General features: G+C 26.5%; 2 protein-coding genes across 6 annotated transcripts; one reads left to right on the top strand and one right to left on the bottom strand.

Moving 5' to 3' along the window:
- Positions 1-438: 438 nt before the first annotated feature.
- Positions 439-2546, bottom strand: LOC122858918 (tubulin alpha-8 chain-like). Of its 2 annotated transcripts, none has more exons than XM_044162152.1 (5): positions 2367-2546; positions 2068-2290; positions 1035-1864; positions 766-929; positions 439-695 (listed from the first exon to the last, which is right to left on the bottom strand). In XM_044162152.1, exons 1-5 carry the CDS (start codon positions 2367-2369, stop codon positions 569-571), a joined length of 1347 nt encoding a protein of 448 aa, XP_044018087.1. In that variant the 5' UTR covers positions 2370-2546; the 3' UTR covers positions 439-568. The 2 variants fall into 2 exon arrangements, with proteins under 2 accessions (XP_044018087.1, XP_044018088.1); XM_044162153.1 differs by having other exon boundaries at positions 555-695; positions 2068-2265; positions 2340-2436.
- Positions 2547-4461: 1915 nt separating this feature from the next.
- LOC122858917 (protein tincar) lies at positions 4462-19251 on the top strand. Of its 4 annotated transcripts, XM_044162147.1 has the most exons (12): positions 4462-5966; positions 12344-13083; positions 13175-13402; positions 13485-13616; positions 13750-14364; positions 14434-14860; positions 14945-15588; positions 15671-15872; positions 16067-16199; positions 16286-16336; positions 16535-16882; positions 16982-19251. In XM_044162147.1, exons 2-12 carry the CDS (start codon positions 12732-12734, stop codon positions 18254-18256), a joined length of 4407 nt encoding a protein of 1468 aa, XP_044018082.1. In that variant the 5' UTR covers positions 4462-5966; positions 12344-12731; the 3' UTR covers positions 18257-19251. The 4 variants fall into 4 exon arrangements, with proteins under 4 accessions (XP_044018082.1, XP_044018083.1, XP_044018085.1 ...); XM_044162148.1 differs by lacking the exon at positions 16286-16336 and having other exon boundaries at positions 16982-18617; XM_044162150.1 differs by lacking the exon at positions 16535-16882 and having other exon boundaries at positions 16982-18617.
- Positions 19252-19431: the final 180 nt, after the last annotated feature.

Raw genomic sequence — 19431 nt, 5'->3', positions numbered from 1 at the left:
AATCAACATTTTGTACTTTTATCACTTTTTTAACCCGTCCTGGTTAATAAATAATCTAAAAATACAATTTATACCATCTAATGCCAAATTAACAATAATTTCTCAAGGTTATCATTTATAAGTTGTTATAATAAATAATTAAAAATACAAATTTTTAATTGTATAAATAAAAAAAAAAAAACTAATAAACTCTGATAAATTAATTTAAGTAAAAAAAAACAAAAATTTATACATATTGTAATATATATATAATGAGCGTGAATCGTTCTCGTAATAAAAAAAAACAAAATATACCATTAAAAAAAAAAAAAAAATGTTTTTAAAATTTTTTACCTCTTTCTTAATTTTAATAAATTATTAATAATTTTTTTATATAAAAATTCAGGTGGTTTTTCGATAAAGTAGATTCCCTCGAAAGAAAAAAAAAATCCATCAATATTTTATTTTCATAATGTATTTTAATACAAAAAAAAATTTAAAAAATTTAAAAAATTTGTTATATAAAAAGGTAAAAATATAAATAATTAAAAAAATATTTTTTTTTCTAAGCAAGTTATTGTCAGTCGATTTACATTTCATTTTCATCACCACCTTCAGTCGAGTCAATACCAACTTCTGCATAATCTTTTTCAAGTGCAGCAAGATCTTCTCTGGCTTCGTCAAATTCACTCTCTTCCATTGTCTCGGCAATATACCTACAAATAATTAAACAAAATTAATTAAGGAATCTAAACAATTTTGATAAATTTTAATAAACAAACAAACCAGTGAACAAATGCACGCTTGCTGTACATTAAATCAAATTTTCTATTGAGTCTAGACCAAGGTTCAATAATAGCTGTGGTATTTGCAAGCATGCAAATAGCCCTTTGTACCTTTGCAAGATCACCACCGGGTACTACAGTTGGTGGTTGATAATTTATTCCTACCTATTTGAATAAATTTAAATAATAAAAAATAAAAATCACTAGATATATAAAAAGAGAAAGGAGAGAAAGCTATCATTGACGTTAATTTAAAGAAAAAAAAAATACCTTAAATCCAGTTGGACACCAGTCAACAAATTGTATAGTTCTTTTTGTTTTAATTGTTGCAATTGATGCATTGACATCTTTTGGTACAACATCACCACGATATAATAAACAACATGCCATATATTTACCCTGTCTTGGATCACATTTAACCAATTGATTTGCCGGATCAAAACATGCTATTGTTAATTCATTAACAGTCATACTTTCATGACATGCTTTTTCAGCTGATACAATTGGTGCATATGTTGCCAATGGAAAATGTATTCTTGGATATGGCACAAGATTTGTTTGAAATTCAGTTAAATCAACATTAAGTGCACCATCAAATCTTAATGATGCTGTTATTGATGATACAATTTGTCCAATTAAACGATTTAAATTTGTATATGTTGGTCTATCAATATCTAAATTTCTACGACATATATCATATATTGCTTCATTATCAACTAAAAATGCACAATCAGAATGTTCAAGTGTTGTGTGTGTTGTTAATATTGCATTGTATGGTTCAACAACTGCTGTTGATATTTGAGGTGATGGATATATTGCAAATTCAAGTTTTGATTTTTTTCCATAATCAACTGATAATTGTTCCATAAGTAGGGATGTTAATCCACTACCTGTACCACCACCAAATGCATGAAATATCAAGAAACCCTGAAGACCAGAACATATGTCAGCTATTTTTCTTATTCTATCAAGTATCAATTGGATCATATCTTTTCCCATACTGTAATGACCCCGAGCGTAGTTATTTGCTGCGTCCTCTTTACCGGATATCAATTGTTCCGGATGAAAAAGATTGCGGTATGTCCCAGTACGAACTTCGTCTTTGTGTTTATATTTTTTTTTAAAGGAAGTTAAATTAAATGAGAAAAAAAAAATACTACAACAACGGCTTACAATGTTTGATGAATGCAATGAGGAAGAGAAAAAAATTTTGTATATGAAATATTTCATGAAAAAGTTTACGATTATATATATGAATGAAAGTTTTTTTTTTTTTTTTGTTTTACTTTTTTAATAAATTTACCAATAACAGTTGGCTCCAAGTCCAGCATAACTGCTCTTGGAACATATTTACTAGATGCAGTTTCACTGAAAAATGTTGAAAAACCCTCATCTCGGTTGTTATGGCAATCAGCTTCTGGAAATTCACCAGAGGGTAAAATACCATGCTCAAGGCAATACAATTCCCAACAGGCATTGCCCATTTGTACACCACCTTGTCCTATATGAATGGATATAACCTCCCTCTTAAATTCAAAAGCACAAAAATATATATACATTTTTTTTTATACACACAATTATTCTTCATCATGAATATTTTACCATTTTGACCAATAACTTTTTAAATGTTTTTCTTCTTTTTTAAAAAAATATAAATCTTTATTATAAAAATTTTAAAAAAATATATAAATAATAAAAAATTGACGTAAATATAAAAAAATAATAAATTTTTTTTAAAGAACTAGAATAAAATAAAACAAAAGAAATTTTTAAAGTCGATATGATTGTTTTTTGTTTGAAATAAAAAATTGCAACTTTTTTTTTTTTTTGCATAAAAAGCATGATAATACAGCCTTGAGAAAAAATGCAAGCTCAGAATCTTCGCTTGAAAAGTTGCACATTATTAAACGTCAAGAAAAATACGGAACAGAGATTATCCGGATTCCAGACACATAAATACATCACATCATCATATTCATATTACCCTTTTTTTTTATATATTTTCATCACACCCTTAAGTACATTTCAAAATAAATATATATCCAACTGGACATTTTCAAGTGTCAATGTATGTAATAAATATACAACAACTATACACTCTCAAGTGATATATACTCATGTGTTTTTTTTCCCCTCTGGAAAACAGTAAATTGTCACATAAACACTCCCATAAAATTTATTGCATATACAAAAAAAAAAAAACTCATAGACTCAAAATAAACTTACCATTCGTACAAGTCAAGTCAAAAAAAAAAACAAAAATCACATTATTTTTCTCGACCTAATAATAACCATAATGATAAAAATAATTTTAGACATTTATTTTCTCAAACTTTTGACGCTGGCAAACGAGGTCGCCTCGGGATATTCAAAAGAAAAAAAAAATAATTTTAATAATAAAAAATAATAGACCGATAAATATATACATTGTATATCGCGTGATTCGCCGATTGAATATAAAAATGAATAAAAAAAAATAATCAGGGCCAAGGCAGAATGAGCGCAAAAATAAATAATTTAAAAATCAATAATATTTGAAGTAAATAAACTACAATAAAATAGCACGCAATGTATTTTTTTTTAAATAAAAAAAAAAAAAAAAGTACACACTGGGAGTTACAGTGAGACACATTATGGGTATATAATTCGTTCGATATATTGATTGTGTAAAAAGCCTACATAAAAAAAAGACACATAAAAATAACGATGTAATAATAAATAAATTGTACTTATCAATCACATCATGCTAATATTACTCAAGTAGCCATAATCAATTCAAGCTCAAAAAAGCGACTATTAAAGTATAATTAAGATAATAACACACTTAAACCAACACAAAAAAATTATTAAATATGTTTTTTACATATACCAAGGCATTAGCACCCCTTATTTAAATGCACAAAGAACAATGTTCAAGTGGTGTGTCGTAGATTCAAGTGAAAAATTAAAAAATAAATAAGAAGCAAAAGGTGGCATTAAAAAGTTTCTCTGGTACAAACGCTTTCCACACGCCCATTGATTGTTGATGGTACTTGTACTTGTGCATGAACAAAAAAAAAAAGAAAATCATAATAATAAAAAATGGAAAAAAAAGCCAACAAAAAGCTTGGTGTTATGAGGCTCTTGATAAATCCACAAGTATGTGTTTTTATAATGAATTTTCTCATCAATTACAACGCATCATAATACTCAAATTCTCATGCCTATAAAACACAAGATAAAATATTTCTAATTTGTATACAATAAATATTTTATTTTATATAAATTTGTGATAAATACATAGTGGATATTTATAAAAAATAAAATATCATATTGATGAGTGAGTAAACACGAGAAACGAGTACTGTATAGTGTATAGAAAAAAATATTTAACACAAAACGAGAATTTGAGCCGGAAGTTAACAAATACAACACCCCTTTAGTGTATATCTATGTTGGGGTATTTATTTTTTGTCTTTATTTAACTCAATAATCCACAATCAAACTGTCACACTCGTATATATTTATTATATTTTTTATTTTTCAAAGCAAAAGCTCAAGGGTGGGACAAACTCGCGCGCATTTTGCGACTGCGCACTCTTGAGTATAGTTTGAGTGTCTCTTTTCAATACACATTTTATACAATAATTTTATTTCATTCCTTTAAGCTTGAAAGAGACTACTCCGCCAGAAGAGAATACTAAAAAAATTTTATTAAAGACAGAACGAGCGTGGAGGTCCACTGAGCAACATCCTTTTGCACGCTCGAATTTTTGAAATTATTAATCGACAAGTGGTGTATGTGTTGCGGCATCAGCCCTTTTTTTATAATTAAATTTAAATATATTAAACATTTTTTAAAATAAAAATTATCATTAATAAAATTATAATCAATTTTTATAAATATCATATCAATTTTTAAATTAATAAACATTAATAAACAAATACACGTGGTGATTTAAAATTAATTAGAAAAAAAAAAAAACTATAAACAAATAAATAAACAGTGAATAATAAATTTTTTACAAGTGAAAAATATACTGTGTGAATAATAATAACAATAAAAAGGTGAGAAGGGTATATATCTATATAAAAAAAAAGAACAAATATTTCAAATAAAATAAAAAAAGGAGTAAAAGGATCAGGTTAAAGGTTCGATGTGTGATTGCACTCGATTAACGCTTTCTACGCCGAATCCTGAAACGAATCGCGTTCATCGATCGCAAATGTAAAGGAAGGCGGTAGACCGGCTTGTGTGTTGTACCGAGAGTATAGAGGAGTTGTAGGTCCTTTCACCCTCATTTTAACCACCCACTTTAACTAACCCATCCGCGATCTACCAGTCACCCAATACCACCCCCTCGCTAAAAAACAACGATCATATATTTCTGTCTTTCTCGTGTCCATTTATCCTCCTTCCAAGTTCCACCTTGTTACCCTGTACTCTTCCTCAATTCCCTCACTCACTCACTCACTCTTATATTTATAAATCTTTTTTCAAATCACCCTACTGTGCATATATATATATGTACATTAATTACGCTTATATTTTTGTACATGCAATATAAAAATTAGCTGCAGTAGTGCAAGTCAATGTACATGGTCAGACTATTTTTTTTCATTTTGATACTGTTGATTCAACTTGTGTGAGTGCATCTTGATATTACTCAGAGGGATGATGATGATGATGATGCTGAGTGTAGCGTTGTGTTGACCCTGTATACACTGGACAATAAAAACGAGTGGGGTCAACGAGCCAATGAACCATCCAACCAATATTATCATACATAATATATTCAACAATCATTTTGTTTTATATATTATTAATCATCATAAAACATTTATCATCATCAATTTAAATGACAATACTTAATATTATTTTGTGTCATCAAATGTGAAACAAAGATTTTATTTTGACTTGGTATTAATCATGGAATTTATTATCATGTGAATTTAGCTGCATTGAAATTTAATGATTATTTCTATTGTTATCGTTTTAATATAAACAAAGACTGACTGATATTTTTTTAAATTTTTTTTATCATTTAGCCTTTTTTTTTTTTAGTCTTTTATATTGTGGTTTTTTTTTTTATCAAATTAAAATTCGAAAATTAAATCAAGGATGAACGACAGGATGAGATAAATTGAATGAAGATTAAATGAAAATTCGAACATTCTGCTCAATTGGAGTTCAATTGAAACTCAGAACAATCCTCGCAAATGGTGAGTTGATAAAAAAAAAAAAAATATAATAGCAATTTAAATTGTTCTTTTTATTTTTTTAAAAGTTTTTTGAATTGAAAAAATTTATTTTTTTATCAGTTAAAATATTGATATTATTTTTGAATATTTTAGCGTGCGTATTTATTTTATTTTCTGTAAATTCTGAAAGCAGAAGAAGAGAAAAAAAAATAACAGCAGGTATAGGGTAGATTTATGCTGTTTTTTTTTAAATTTTATTTTTATAATCGTGGGTGCAGCAGCACGATGATGAGACTGGTTTTATTTCTTGGTTGGTTTAGGGAATGAAGAGGATGAAGATAAATAAAAAGAAAAAAAAAAGACCGGTGAATTTTTATGTTGGTATATTTACGAATAACACCTGCGCGTGCGATGGGCCCTTTTTTACGCACCGATTCACAGTCAGCCAATCTCTTTTCCACTCCCAAACCTTATATCATCATCCAAGGATTTATTTTCTCCATAATCATATAAATACATATATATTTCGCCAAAAAAAAAAATAAATAAAAAAATAAATTTACTCGCAAAATTAACAAAAATACACGTCCAGCAAAAAAATTCTATAATTATTATTTCAAAACTCCTAGAAGAAAAAATAAAATTAAAAAAAAAAAAATCATATCCTCTCATCTATACAAGCAGCAACAGCAGCTGTTCAAAATCCAGAATAAAATTAAAAATTCAAACAGTCATAAAAATAATTATAATATATTTTTTGTTATACATATCCTTGAAAACTTTTTGTTTTTTTTTTTTCGTTTTTCGGTGAAAGTTTAATTTGTTACTTTATAATATTAAAATTATTTTAAAATAAACATATGAATATTTATAAACATATAATGAGCTTTTGCAAAATAAAATCATGATTGCATGGAATTCAAGTCCGTGGTTTTCAGTGGCCATAAAAAATCCGCAAGCAACGATTGAGGAGAGACCAAGTTGCACACCTGCCAACTGGTCGAACGAGTGTCCGTGTGTATCTCATTTTTTTAATTTAATTTTTTTTCTTTTTTTCGTTCAAGAACCCCCCAATATTTTTTTTCATCCCATCGAGATTGTATTACAAACACGCGGCTTTAATCTGTCCACAAGTTTCATTTTAAAAAAAATTCACATATTTTTTTTATATTGTTCATTTCTGCTCCAAAAAATAATTTTTTTTAACTTTTTTTTGCTCATTTTTTACTCCCATTTGTTAGGTTTATAGTATTTTTTTCTACGTAATTTTTTTTTTCACATTTTTATTATTAGAAATGATAATATAGACAATGAGGAACCAGGGTAAAAAAGGGTGTATGTATATGTATATTTATAAATGACGAAATGTAGGTCGACTAGAGTAAAATAAGTACAGAAAGTACAATATTCAACATAAACGCCAGCGGTGCATATCGACCGCTGACAAACGTGTTCACCACAATGGCTTTATATATATATTTTTTTTTTTCGTAACATTTTCCATTATTCTTTTACTTTTTTGCTCTTTTTTTTAACAGTAAAGTGAGCTTTTTTTGTATACTTTCTATTTTTTTAAATATATTTTTATTTTATCTACTTTCTTTTGTGCGTTTATTTATTTTTTTTTTTTTTAATATTAATAGTGTATTTGTCCCTGGTGAGATTTTACGTTTTGCATCATAAACTTCATGAGTGTTTTAACTATTTTAAATCCCAAAAGTATAGTTAAATTTTTCAAGAAAATAAAATCATCACAAGGGGTTGTTTATTTTACCTGAAACTTTTTTTTATTTATTTTTTTGAAATACGAAAGAAATTTTGTGTTTAGAGGCGTTACAACGTATGTATATTTTCTCATCTTTGACATTAATAAGACTGGAGGCTCATGTTTATAAACTTGAAAAAAAAAATTGTGTATTTAGTATTTTTTTTTATTTTTATTTTTAATGAAAAAGTGAAGAAATCTCCCTTTTAGCTTTTATACTTGTAAACGACTCTAAAATTAGATACTCAAAAATATAAATGTTCTTGTGAGTATATACTGTCGAGTTAAATGCAAACTTTTAAAACTATATTTCAAAACAACATCCTTTCAGTTTTTTCTACAAATTCTCACATAAAAAAATCATATAGTTTTTCTTGGAAAATTAAAACTAGGGCAGGCAAAAAAAAAGATGAATTTTTTTAAACATATATATACAAATGAATGAAGCTTTTGTTGTTAATGAAATTGACGAAAAAAAAAAAAAATATTCTACATAGTTAATATAATAAAAAGATGTAAATCCTGTGAGAAGCCAAATACTAAATAGTGCTAAAAAAATTCAAATCCATTTTATGCTTGTATTTTAAATTCTCCTATACAAAAACTCATGAGCAGATAATTTTAAAATTTGTCAGACAATTAGAGACAGACTTTAACTATCATCAAAAAAAAATTCATCAAGGACCAAGGATTATTTAATGTGGAAAAAAAAATTAAAATCTATTTTCCTGTTTTTTAAAAATCCATATACAAAATTTAAAAATCGCCACTCTTCCAAGCTCCTGTCGGTCTCTGTTGTGAATAAAACGATCGTTAACCAGCTTTCTTCACCTTCTCCATCATGTTCCACATTGTAATTCGATAGTTTTGATAGACATTTAATCAGCAATATGTTTTAAAGACCTACACCATTTTAAAGACCTACCCAAATGATAATAATAATAATTCCAAAAATATTCCACAAAAACAATAATAAAACAATAAAACTTTTTATTAAGTTTGCAAAATTTCATTTATAAAAATTTTATACATCTATATTTTATTTTTAAACAAATATAAAAAAACGCAATAACTTGATTGTATTAAAATAAAACGAATAACAATTTATATGAGCTTTATTTTCAATGAGCATATAAAAAAAAAAAAATTATTATTAGATATATACTACCATTATAATGAGTATATAAAAAAATTTAAAAAAGCAAAAGCTTTAAAGCTTCAAATTAAAAGCAAGATATAATATTTACAGTATAATAAAAAATTAAATTTGAAGTTTAATTAAATTATTCGATAATCAATAATAAAAAAAATTGGTATTATAAAATTGATTGGATATTATAAATTTATAATGAATTGAGTTTACTTCATTAATCAGTATCTATTCGGTGGTTTTACACAGCGGGACTATATTAAACGTTTTGAAATTACAAAGATAGCAATCCCGTTGTTATCCGGAGATTGAACGAATCATGAATCAACTCAATTCACTTCGTACACAATTATATTTCTCTTGAATTCACACAGTATTTGTAATTGTGTGGTTTTAATTTTAATTGTTTGTATGATTGCAAATATATATCAGTGTATTCGTGACTTGTATATCAATATTATAATAACAATTAAGATATAAAATTTACTTGTTTAATCTTCCATTTGGTCATTTTCCATTTGCTGCTTTATCTATCTGCTTTACTCACCAACAAAACAAAAAGATAATAACTTTATTTCTTTGTCTATTTTATAAATGTGTGTGTGAGCTTTTTTAACGAGCCAACAGTCGAGCTTGCGGCATTGGATATCGATCCAGGACACTGAAATACATAAAGCTCATATATATATATAAAACTTTGCAATAAAATTATTTTAAAAATAAAATAAATATATCGTTAAATCGTGAGAACATCAAACACAATTGGTAGCTTTAAAATTTAAACTTTTTTATTATCAAATAAAAGTTTTATAAACTTTTTCATTTTTTTTTTTAAATAAAAAAGCATTATTTTAAAAATTTTCCATAGTTATATAAGATAACAAAATATAATCAAAAATAAATTTAAAAAATAATAATTAATTTTTTTTAAATAATTATGTATATTTATAATGGAATGTTTTGTTGAAATTGAATTTGTCAAAACTCAAATTCCATCACGAACATGATATTCGCAACTGGCAAGTGATTTCAAGTTGAGAATTTGAGACAGAATAACACATGTATGAAAAAAATAAAAAATAAATAAATAAATAAATATTTGTGCGTGTGTATAATATGCGTGTGGATGAATCACGATGACTAAGAGTTAGGAATGACAAGAAGATAAAAAGAGAGAAATAAAGACGAATTGAAGGGATATAAAGATAGGTCGCAGGGGGTCATGGATAAGATTTATATTATTATTATTTATTTATTTTCTTATTGCGGGTATGTTGCCGCTGCTGCTGTTGCTGCTATATTGCGTGGCATCCGGTGGCGGAGACATTGCAAGGGTCGATTCTGAGGATCATCCCTAGGGCAAAAATACACCCTCAAGACGTTTTTAGCCCTCATGTTATGCTATTATTATTATTATATATACGTGGGTGCAGAATATATACATTGTTCCCATCGCGACCATTTCCTTTTTATTTTTTCTTCAACTTTTCATCGATTCTATATGCACGAGATTAGGGGAATGAACTTTTTCATTTATCTTTGTTTTCTTAGGTTTTTCCCTTTTTTTTTTTTTCATATGTATGATCATGTATTTAGAAAAATAAATATAATCTTGGGTAGACATATTTATGTTACATTTTTATTGCATGTATTTTTTTTTTTTTTTATTTCTTTTTTTTTCGTTTTCGTTGGGTAATAAAATTTATTTGAAATTGGATTTCGAATAAGGGATACTTAAAATTTCCTCACGTTGGATAATATATTATTTTTTTTAATTTTCATAAGCTTAGAAAAATTGAAATTTTTTATTTTAACGATGGAAGAAAAAATTTTAAAATGATTATTTTTTTGCTGAGTTGCTTGAAGGAGAAAAAAAAAAAATACTCGTTATCAATAGCCAGATTGATTTCGAGTAAAAAACATTGTTAAAATATTTTTTTTTTTTTTTTTTTTTTTGCTGAGTGGATCTTGACAAGGACATTTTTTTTATTTAAAAAAATTTTATTATTGATTTTATATACGTACTTTAAAAAAGTCTGGAGTAAAAAAAAAATATAAATATTAAAATAATATACTGATAAGTATTTTTCCTGTGTTTCGAAAAAAAAAAATAAATAAATTCTATACAGTGATAATAAAACTCTGTTATCAAAAATAAATAAACGAATAAAAAATTGACAATTTTATTTTGTGGTTTTAAAATTTTATAAACCACATCAATTTTTTTTTCTTTTTGATGAACATTAATTGATATAAACTTTGTTTTCACCTGGTTTAATAAACATAACATATTTATTATTTCTAATAATTGTGTCAGTCATGTTTGGTCAAAGTTTTGTCTTGTATCATAGTTTAAATCATTTGAATATGCATGTAAATAATTTATCTATTTATAAAGTTACACAAAACATGTAGCCCTCAATACCATGCACATTTCAAAGTTGCTTGTCTATTCCTTTGCCTCAGGGTTATTGTTTGCACATAGCATACATTTGTACAACGAATTAAATGACAAAACAACAAAGACTCAATGAGATATACTTTATCAATGAAAACTCGAGTTACTATTTCTCTTTTAATTTAAAAAAAAAAATTAATATACAAGGTATACTTGTGATGCACGTTAAAAGCGTCAACGCCCTTTTTTCTTCTGACATTCAATATTCAATCCAGGAAATTGAATCGTTGGAAAAACAAACAAAAAGAATATAAAAAAAAAAAAAAAAAATCAATACATTTTTCCAGTTTATTTTCCGTATTGACTCAAGAGGTTTCCTTTTGAAAATGAAGAAAAAAAAAGTAAAAAAAATTTATATATACCTTTCAAGTTTTTCCGGTTTCATTTACCTTTTTTTATTTCTATATAACTTTTTTATTTCATTATATTTTTTATATACAGAAAAAAATTTTTAATATACATTATATAATATTTTTTTATACTGTTTTTTCAAGAGTCAATTTTAAAGGTAAAGGGTCGTAGATTGAGTGCTCTAATGTACGCTTATTTCATCAACGATGAATGAGTTAAAATAAAAAAATTAAAAAATAAATAAAGTACAATAAAAACAATGCGTATATATATAGAACAAAGTGGCTCATGTCAAGTGTAAACGAAGAGAGTAACTAGAGAATGAAAAAAGTAAAGAAAAAAAAATACTTGAAGGGGTAGTTTTTAATATGTTCCCTCGGGGAAAAATTTGAATACTGAAAGAAAATTTTTTTTTTTGTAAATGTGGGTGTTAATTTTGTCATATATATCCAAAAGATCCTGCTGCTTATTTTCCTTTTCATATATAAATGTCAACTTGATTATTTACGACTTGATCAAATTATAAAAAATTAAATTATCTTGCTTTTTTATATTTCAACAAACTTGAATTAAACTTGAATTAAATTATATATTTTTTAAAAAAGTAATTTCTATATAAAAATAATAAACTAATTGATTAAAGTGAATTTTATATTTTTTTTGTATTTTTTCAGATACGCAAAGAGAGAATTGTAAGGGGATGAAGATGACACGCTTGAGGGACCAATAGACCCGATTAAAAAGTTAAGAGGAAAATAAAAAAAATAAAATAATAATAAATAAGGGACGTCAAAAGAGTTTTCCAGTCCGAGGGAGCACAACGTGATTGAGGTAGTAAACTGAGGAGAAAATAAAAAAAATAAACGAGTTAAAAAATAAAATAAATTGAGGAGGAAGAGTGCCCGTTCATACATGGAACATTGGCCAGACTCAGCACCCTCTGTCAACGCCCCCAATGTCACTGACATTTTATCTCAACAATAAATAAATAAATAATAATAACAATTAAATATAATATTAAAAATAATAACATAATTGTTATTATTTATATAAAATAATAAAATGTCAATGACTGGAAGCTTGATGGGTTATGAAAATAATAATGAAATAAATCAAATAAAGTGTAAAAAATCATTAAAAACATTACCAATTGTAACGACAAATATTGGTGGTAATGGTGGTGTTTGTGGTACAAGTGTTGGAGCATTAAATTCATCACCAATAAATTCATCAACAGCCACAAATATAAATTGTAAAATTAAATATAAAAATGATAATAATAATAGAAAAAATAAAAAACAAAAAGAATCATGTAATCGTGGTCATGCAAATGGTTTATGGTCTGTGTGGTATGGAATACTTGCTGTTTGTCTTCAAGCATATGTAGCAACCAGATGTGCCAAAAGATTTGTCGGTTAGTTTAAATAATATTATTTATTTTGCCAATTAATTATCATTAGTTAAATTAATTTTTAAATGATTTATTTTATATTTTTTATAAATAGCATATTTGTCATTGCCATGGACAACAGAAGTTCAACCACCAAAATTTGAATTACATGCATGTATTGTGTTAACGGGTACTGGTGTATTACTCTTGCCAATATTATTAGCAGCTGCATTTTTAAAACTTGGAAATTTGGCAAATGATGGTATTAAACTTGGAAGAGATTCTAATAATTGTTCACGTGATTCAACATCAACTATTCTTGCAAATGGTCATGAAAATTCTGGTAATAATTATATAAATTATTAAATTAATTTTAATTTGAGTTTTATTATTAAATTTTTATTGTTTTTTTTATTTTTTTTAAGGCTTGGCAAGTAATTTATGGAAACATGGAGGTCCAACAGCGGCTTTTGTACATCTATGTACAGCCATGTGCTTTCTTTTGCCCTCTTTACTCATGGAGGCGAGGCTTATTCGCGCTGGATTTTTGCCAAAAGGTATAAATCCTATTTCAACATCAGTCGTTGACCGATCTTAGCCTTGATGTAAAAAATAGGAAGAAAAAAATAAATCAAACAAAATACTCCATGCCAACTTGATTGACAATGATTTTTTATTTTTTTTTTTTAGATGCAATTTGGCAGACTGATCTTGATTTCATTGTTCAACATCGTGATAGACTTGTGTTTGTTGATTTTTTAAATCCACAAGGGAATTTGAGTACTTTAAAATCTATAAGTCAATCATATGGTACATCATCATCACCACCGATTGAACAATTTGAAGATAATTATCACAATTCTGATGGACTGAATTTTGATGATTTCGAATCACTATCCCACGAGACAAGTAATACAATTATTTCAACAACTGAAAAATCAATAACTCCAACAGTAATACATAATAAAAATGAACAAATATCAAATATTGATTCTACAACACCGACAAAATTTCCTGATACAATTTCGACATCGAAAATTAAAACTGTCACAAGTACATCAACTTCATCATCATCAAGTCCAACCAAACGAATAAATGCAAATAGTAAAAATATTCAAAATAGAAATAGCCGGGGTAAATTAAAAGCTAAAAAATACGGTCAACGAGTTGCAACAACTGCTGAATCACAACGTAATAATAACAACAATAATAATAATAATATGACTGGACACACCTTGGCACTTTCAATGAACAGTCTGTCAGATCTTGATCACCCAGAGCAGCTGAATCTTGAAATTACAGATGGTAATATTATTAAATAAACTTTCTCTTTCATCAAACCCAATAATTTTATTAATATATATTTATTTTTAGATGATTCATATGATTATTCAGGACAAACTGCAATAAGTCTTGAATATTTAAATTATGCAATGGCACTTGGTGTTTATTCAGTTAGATATCCAGCAGTATTTTGGTCATGTAATAAAGTACTTGGTACAATATTTAGCATACAACTTGTTATAAATTCAGTACAAAGTTTAATTGCATATTCAGGAATGTCAATACTTTATAAAATTCAAGTTGTTGGACCACACAAAGTATTACAATTAATGCGACAAAGAAGAATTTATCCAACGTCAATGGATATAACAACAAACATACAACGAATAATAACAAATTTATTTGGTGATAATAGTCATCTTATATTAAATCCTCATGTTACACTTGCATTATTTGTGCTATCAACAGTACTTGTATTATGCTCAAGTATGGTCACCTATTTATATGCATATGGAAGGTAAAAATTAATTCATCAATCAATTCATCAATCAATCAATCGAAAACAAATTAATATTATTTTTTGTTTTTGTTTTTATTGTAGATTTGCATCATTTTTAGAACAAGAAAAAGAAAGAAATATTATAATGGCAAAAGAAAGAAAAATAAATAGATCTGGCTGGACATATTTTACACATTGTGCAGCTCTATGTGTTTTTTTAGCAATAGCAATATGTAATGCACCTTTACTTTATGATTACACTGTTGTATATCGTGGTAGTCTTGATGGTGCAATATTATTTTGTATAATAAGTACAGTATTACATTTATTTATTTGGCTTATATTATGGTTTTTTTTAACAATAAAACGTAATTGGATATTTAAAGTACGTGTTATAATATCAACAACAACTTTACACTCAGCAAGAACAGTTAAACTTGTTACAGATGTTGATTTACTTGCTTGTAAAAAAAGAAATAATAATAATAGTCATAAAAATAATAATAGAAATAACAACAACAACAATAATAATAACGATGATGATGGTGATAATATTAATGAAAGTAGAACTGATAATGATGATGATGATGATATATTTGATATTGATAATGAGGATTGTACAAGTGCACCATTACTTGTTGTTGGTGATGGAAAAACTTATAGCATTGCTGAGGCTTTACCAAAAAAAGCCATTATGAATGTTATTCATCGAGCTGTTATGGAAAAAAAATCACGACAAAATCAAGGTATTAATATTAAATTTCGATTGATTATCAGTTGATAATTTAATTCAATTTATTATGATTTTTTATTGTTGAAATATTACAGATGGTAGTGTAAATCGTACTGAAATTGATTCAAATGTAACTGATGATGAACAAATATACTGGTTACGTCCAAAATTACGACCATCACCAGCTCAATCACCAAGTGGTAATGGATCATCATCAACAATTGATAAAAGTTGGCTGAATAAAAAACTACGTCAAAAAGTGACATTTAACGACCTGCCTAGTACGTCTAATACGCGGTAACTACTCTAATCTGTCCTATTGGTGTCGTTGAAATCATTATTTATAATATTATTCATCTTGGTCATTTAGCATGATAATCATTCATTTATTTTCGGTTATTTTCACGCATGTTATTTAATAAGAAATATTTAAGTTTAATTAAATTTATATAATTAATATTAATTGTCATTGCTGATATATTTATTTATAGCAATAAGGGAAAAAGAAGAGGTACTACCGAGGGTGGTGGACCAGAGGACGATGGTGATTATGCCACATTACGTGAATTACCATTAATGACTGTTATTGATACTGTGGATGATTCTACATCAGAAGAAAATAAGGTATAAAATTTTATTAATATATTATATATTAAATTGAATGAATGAAATCGAAAAAAAAAAAAAAACAATGATCATTAATTTTCAAGTGGAGTAGATGGCTGTTACCCCGTAGGAATCAAGTACCTAAAAGTTTGAATGTAAGAAATTTTATAAGAAAAAAAAACAAAATGAAAGTTTGGTTTGAAGTGTTGATTAGCCTTGTGATAATTATAATTATTTATTATAAATTTAATTTAACGAATGCAATTGTAGATAATTTAATTGATTGTCGTATTTTTTTTTCATTTTATTATTTTTATAAATTAATTTCAATATTTTTTTTAAAAAACAATCAGCTATTGGAGTGCGTGAATGATGATCAGGTGACATATTATGCAAGTGGCAATCATGATCTACAACCTTCTGAGGGTGATCCATCTCCATTACTAACACCTGAACCTTTGCCTGATCCTATTGTCAACGAATTAACAGCTTTAAATACATCAAATTTACCTCCACCTATTGTTGATGATGACATAACACCTGGTTCTTTTGGTACTACTGTTATTTCTACTACTTCTACTACTACTTGTGCTATTAATAGTGCTACTATTATTACTGCTACTGCTGTTGCTACAGCTACAGTTACTACTACTTCTGCTAATAATGCTACAGCTACTTCCAATTTATTTCTTCCACAACAGGTAACAAATAAAAAACAACAAAAAAGATTGATTGTAATTTAAATTGTCTTTTCCTTTTTTAAAGTTTAATTGCTAATTAATTTTTTTTTATAATTTCAGCCAACAGGTAATACACCACGTTGTCTGAGACGAGGTGATTCGGGTATGCCTCATGATGAATTAACACCCCGATCAGATTCTTCCAATTCTGAAACAATTGTTGGTGTATGTCCAATGACAATTGTATCTGGAATAAATTATTGTGATGCAGGATCATCATCAACTGGTAATAGTAATAGTAATAGTAATACAAGTAGTAATAGTGAAACATCAAGTGGTGTACATTCAAATATAAGTAATGTTAGTCAAATAAGTACAGTATCAAAACATAGACGTGCAACAAGTGTTGATGATATAGCTGTTGTTACAAATATTAATGAAATTGATTATATTAATAATAAAGATAATAATCATTGGCGTAGTTGTTCATTACAACGTGGTAGTCAACCACCAAATATAAATAATATTGATTTTGTAACAAGTGTTGCACCAAGTGGTTTAATAACATCAAAAACATTAAATAGTCAATATGCTGTACGTATTAAAAATAATGATAATTTAAAAAATCAACAAAGTGGATGTCCAGCTGTTATACTTGAAAATGCAAATGAAGCAACAGTTGTTATAAGAAGAAAATTATCAAGACCAAAACCAATTGAGACAAATAATCCAAATGAATTTGAGCCATTTTCACGTTCAACAAATATGAGAATGACATCATTTACTGAAAATAGTGATTTACGTGGTATTAGTGGTATACATTCATCATCAGCAACATTGCCACATTATCCAACACAACCAGTTATTCCAACTTATCCACATTGTTCAACAATGCCATTACCACATGGTGGACACAGTGGTGCAGTTGGTGGTGGTACTAATACAAATGTTAATAGCTCAACAAATATAACAACAAATTCTGTATTAAATGGACCAACAAATTCTCTCAGTTGTGGATCAGTATTACAGCAACAACAACAACAACAATATCCAACAAGTATACAACAACAAAATGGACATACTATTGTTCAACCAATAAATCATACAACATTACCATCACATCATAATGGCATGAGAATTATTCATTCAACAATTAATAATAATTATGTAAAACGTTATCCACAAAATAATAATTCTTCAATTAATACTGTACATTTACAAGCACAGCAACAACAAAATTGGTCACTATCAACTGGTCATCATACATTTCCACAATTATTACAAAATAAAATATTTTCTGTTCCAAGTGGTGGTGGACGACATACTGATCGTGATTCTGCTAATTTTTCAATGGCAAGTAGTGGTGATTCTGATATTTGTATTCAACATCATTGAAATAATATTGTATTTCGATTTCGATTTTAACACTGCTTTACATCAACGTGTGCAATATAAATATATATTTTTTTTTTCTTTTAAAATATATAACAAAGTAATAATCTCAATGACACATAAAATGAAACAAAAGTATTTAAATAATAATTATAATAAAGAAAGGAATATTAAAATTAATTTACATTTTTTATTCATGTAAGCTCTGATAATTTTTACATATCAAGAGACAAATATGTCGAGAGCAATATTCAACTGGTGAGTTTTTTTTTTTTTGAAAAAAACAGAGATTTGTTGGAGACTTATCCTCCTCTGTGTTAATGTAGCATTTAATAATTATAGTTAAAATAAAAAATAAAAAATATGTGGAAAATTGAGTGAAAGATAAAATGAGAAAAAAAACATATTTGAAAGTGTTAAAGTGTAGAGAAAGGGTGAAATTTAAACTCGACTATTAACTCGTATTACCATGGGCACAGTTGACTGTCATCTTGACATTATAAAATTAATATTCATAATATTATTACTTATTGAAAAAAAAAGAAAAGAAAAACATACAAAAAAATTTATATATATTTATTTAGGGAATGTGTATTCAAAAAATTTTTGATAATGTTTTTTAGCTGATTTTTTATTATGAAAATAACGATAATAATTTATACTCGATTAGTTTTTATTATTTCAAGTGACCTATTAATATAAAATTAAGGATTTGTGCACATTAAAAATGATAAAATTATCTTTTTTATAAAAATAGATTCAAATAGCACAGACAAAAAGAAATAATATATTTTTCAAGGTAAAATGTTTTTTTTTATTTTTTTTTTTTTTACCAAAGAAAACAAAGTAATTAGAAGAAAAAAATAATGGCCAATAATTCAGCAAGACACATATCGTCTTACCTCGTGAAAATTTAAACATGAAAATAATAAATACAAATAATTGACGAATTTAAAAATGATAATAAAAAAAATTTAACAATAATCAAATCGTAGAAATCATCAGTAATTAATAGACAAAATTATTTTAAAATTTTTGTAATTTTTAATTAATTTTTCATCAAATTTTAAAATAAAAATAGCAATTTTATTTGTGATAATATTTTTTTACCGTATAAATGAGATAAAATAAAAATTTTTAAATAAACAATTTTTGTATTTCGTTAGAAAAAAATAAAA

The sequence above is a fragment of the Aphidius gifuensis genome, linkage group LG6 (genome assembly GCF_014905175.1).
Source record: "Aphidius gifuensis isolate YNYX2018 linkage group LG6, ASM1490517v1, whole genome shotgun sequence".
Classification (NCBI taxonomy): Eukaryota; Metazoa; Arthropoda; class Insecta; order Hymenoptera; family Braconidae; genus Aphidius; species Aphidius gifuensis.
The sequence above is the reverse complement of the archived record's forward strand: the minus strand, read 5'-3'. Positions and strand labels throughout refer to the sequence as shown.

Coding starts and splice junctions, on each gene's coding strand:
- LOC122858918 (XM_044162152.1), bottom strand. Junction 930..1,034: donor GGTGTCCAACTGGATTTAAG/GTATTTTTTTTT, acceptor TTATTCAAATAG/GTAGGAATAAATTATCAACC. Junction 696..765: donor AAGCGTGCATTTGTTCACTG/GTTTGTTTGTTT, acceptor AATTATTTGTAG/GTATATTGCCGAGACAATGG.
- LOC122858917 (XM_044162147.1), top strand. CDS start 12,732: ATGTCAATGACTGGAAGCTTGATGGGTTATGAAAATAATAATGAAATA. Junction 15,873..16,066: donor CCTAGTACGTCTAATACGCG/GTAACTACTCTA, acceptor ATTTATTTATAG/CAATAAGGGAAAAAGAAGAG. Junction 16,883..16,981: donor ATTTATTTCTTCCACAACAG/GTAACAAATAAA, acceptor TTATAATTTCAG/CCAACAGGTAATACACCACG.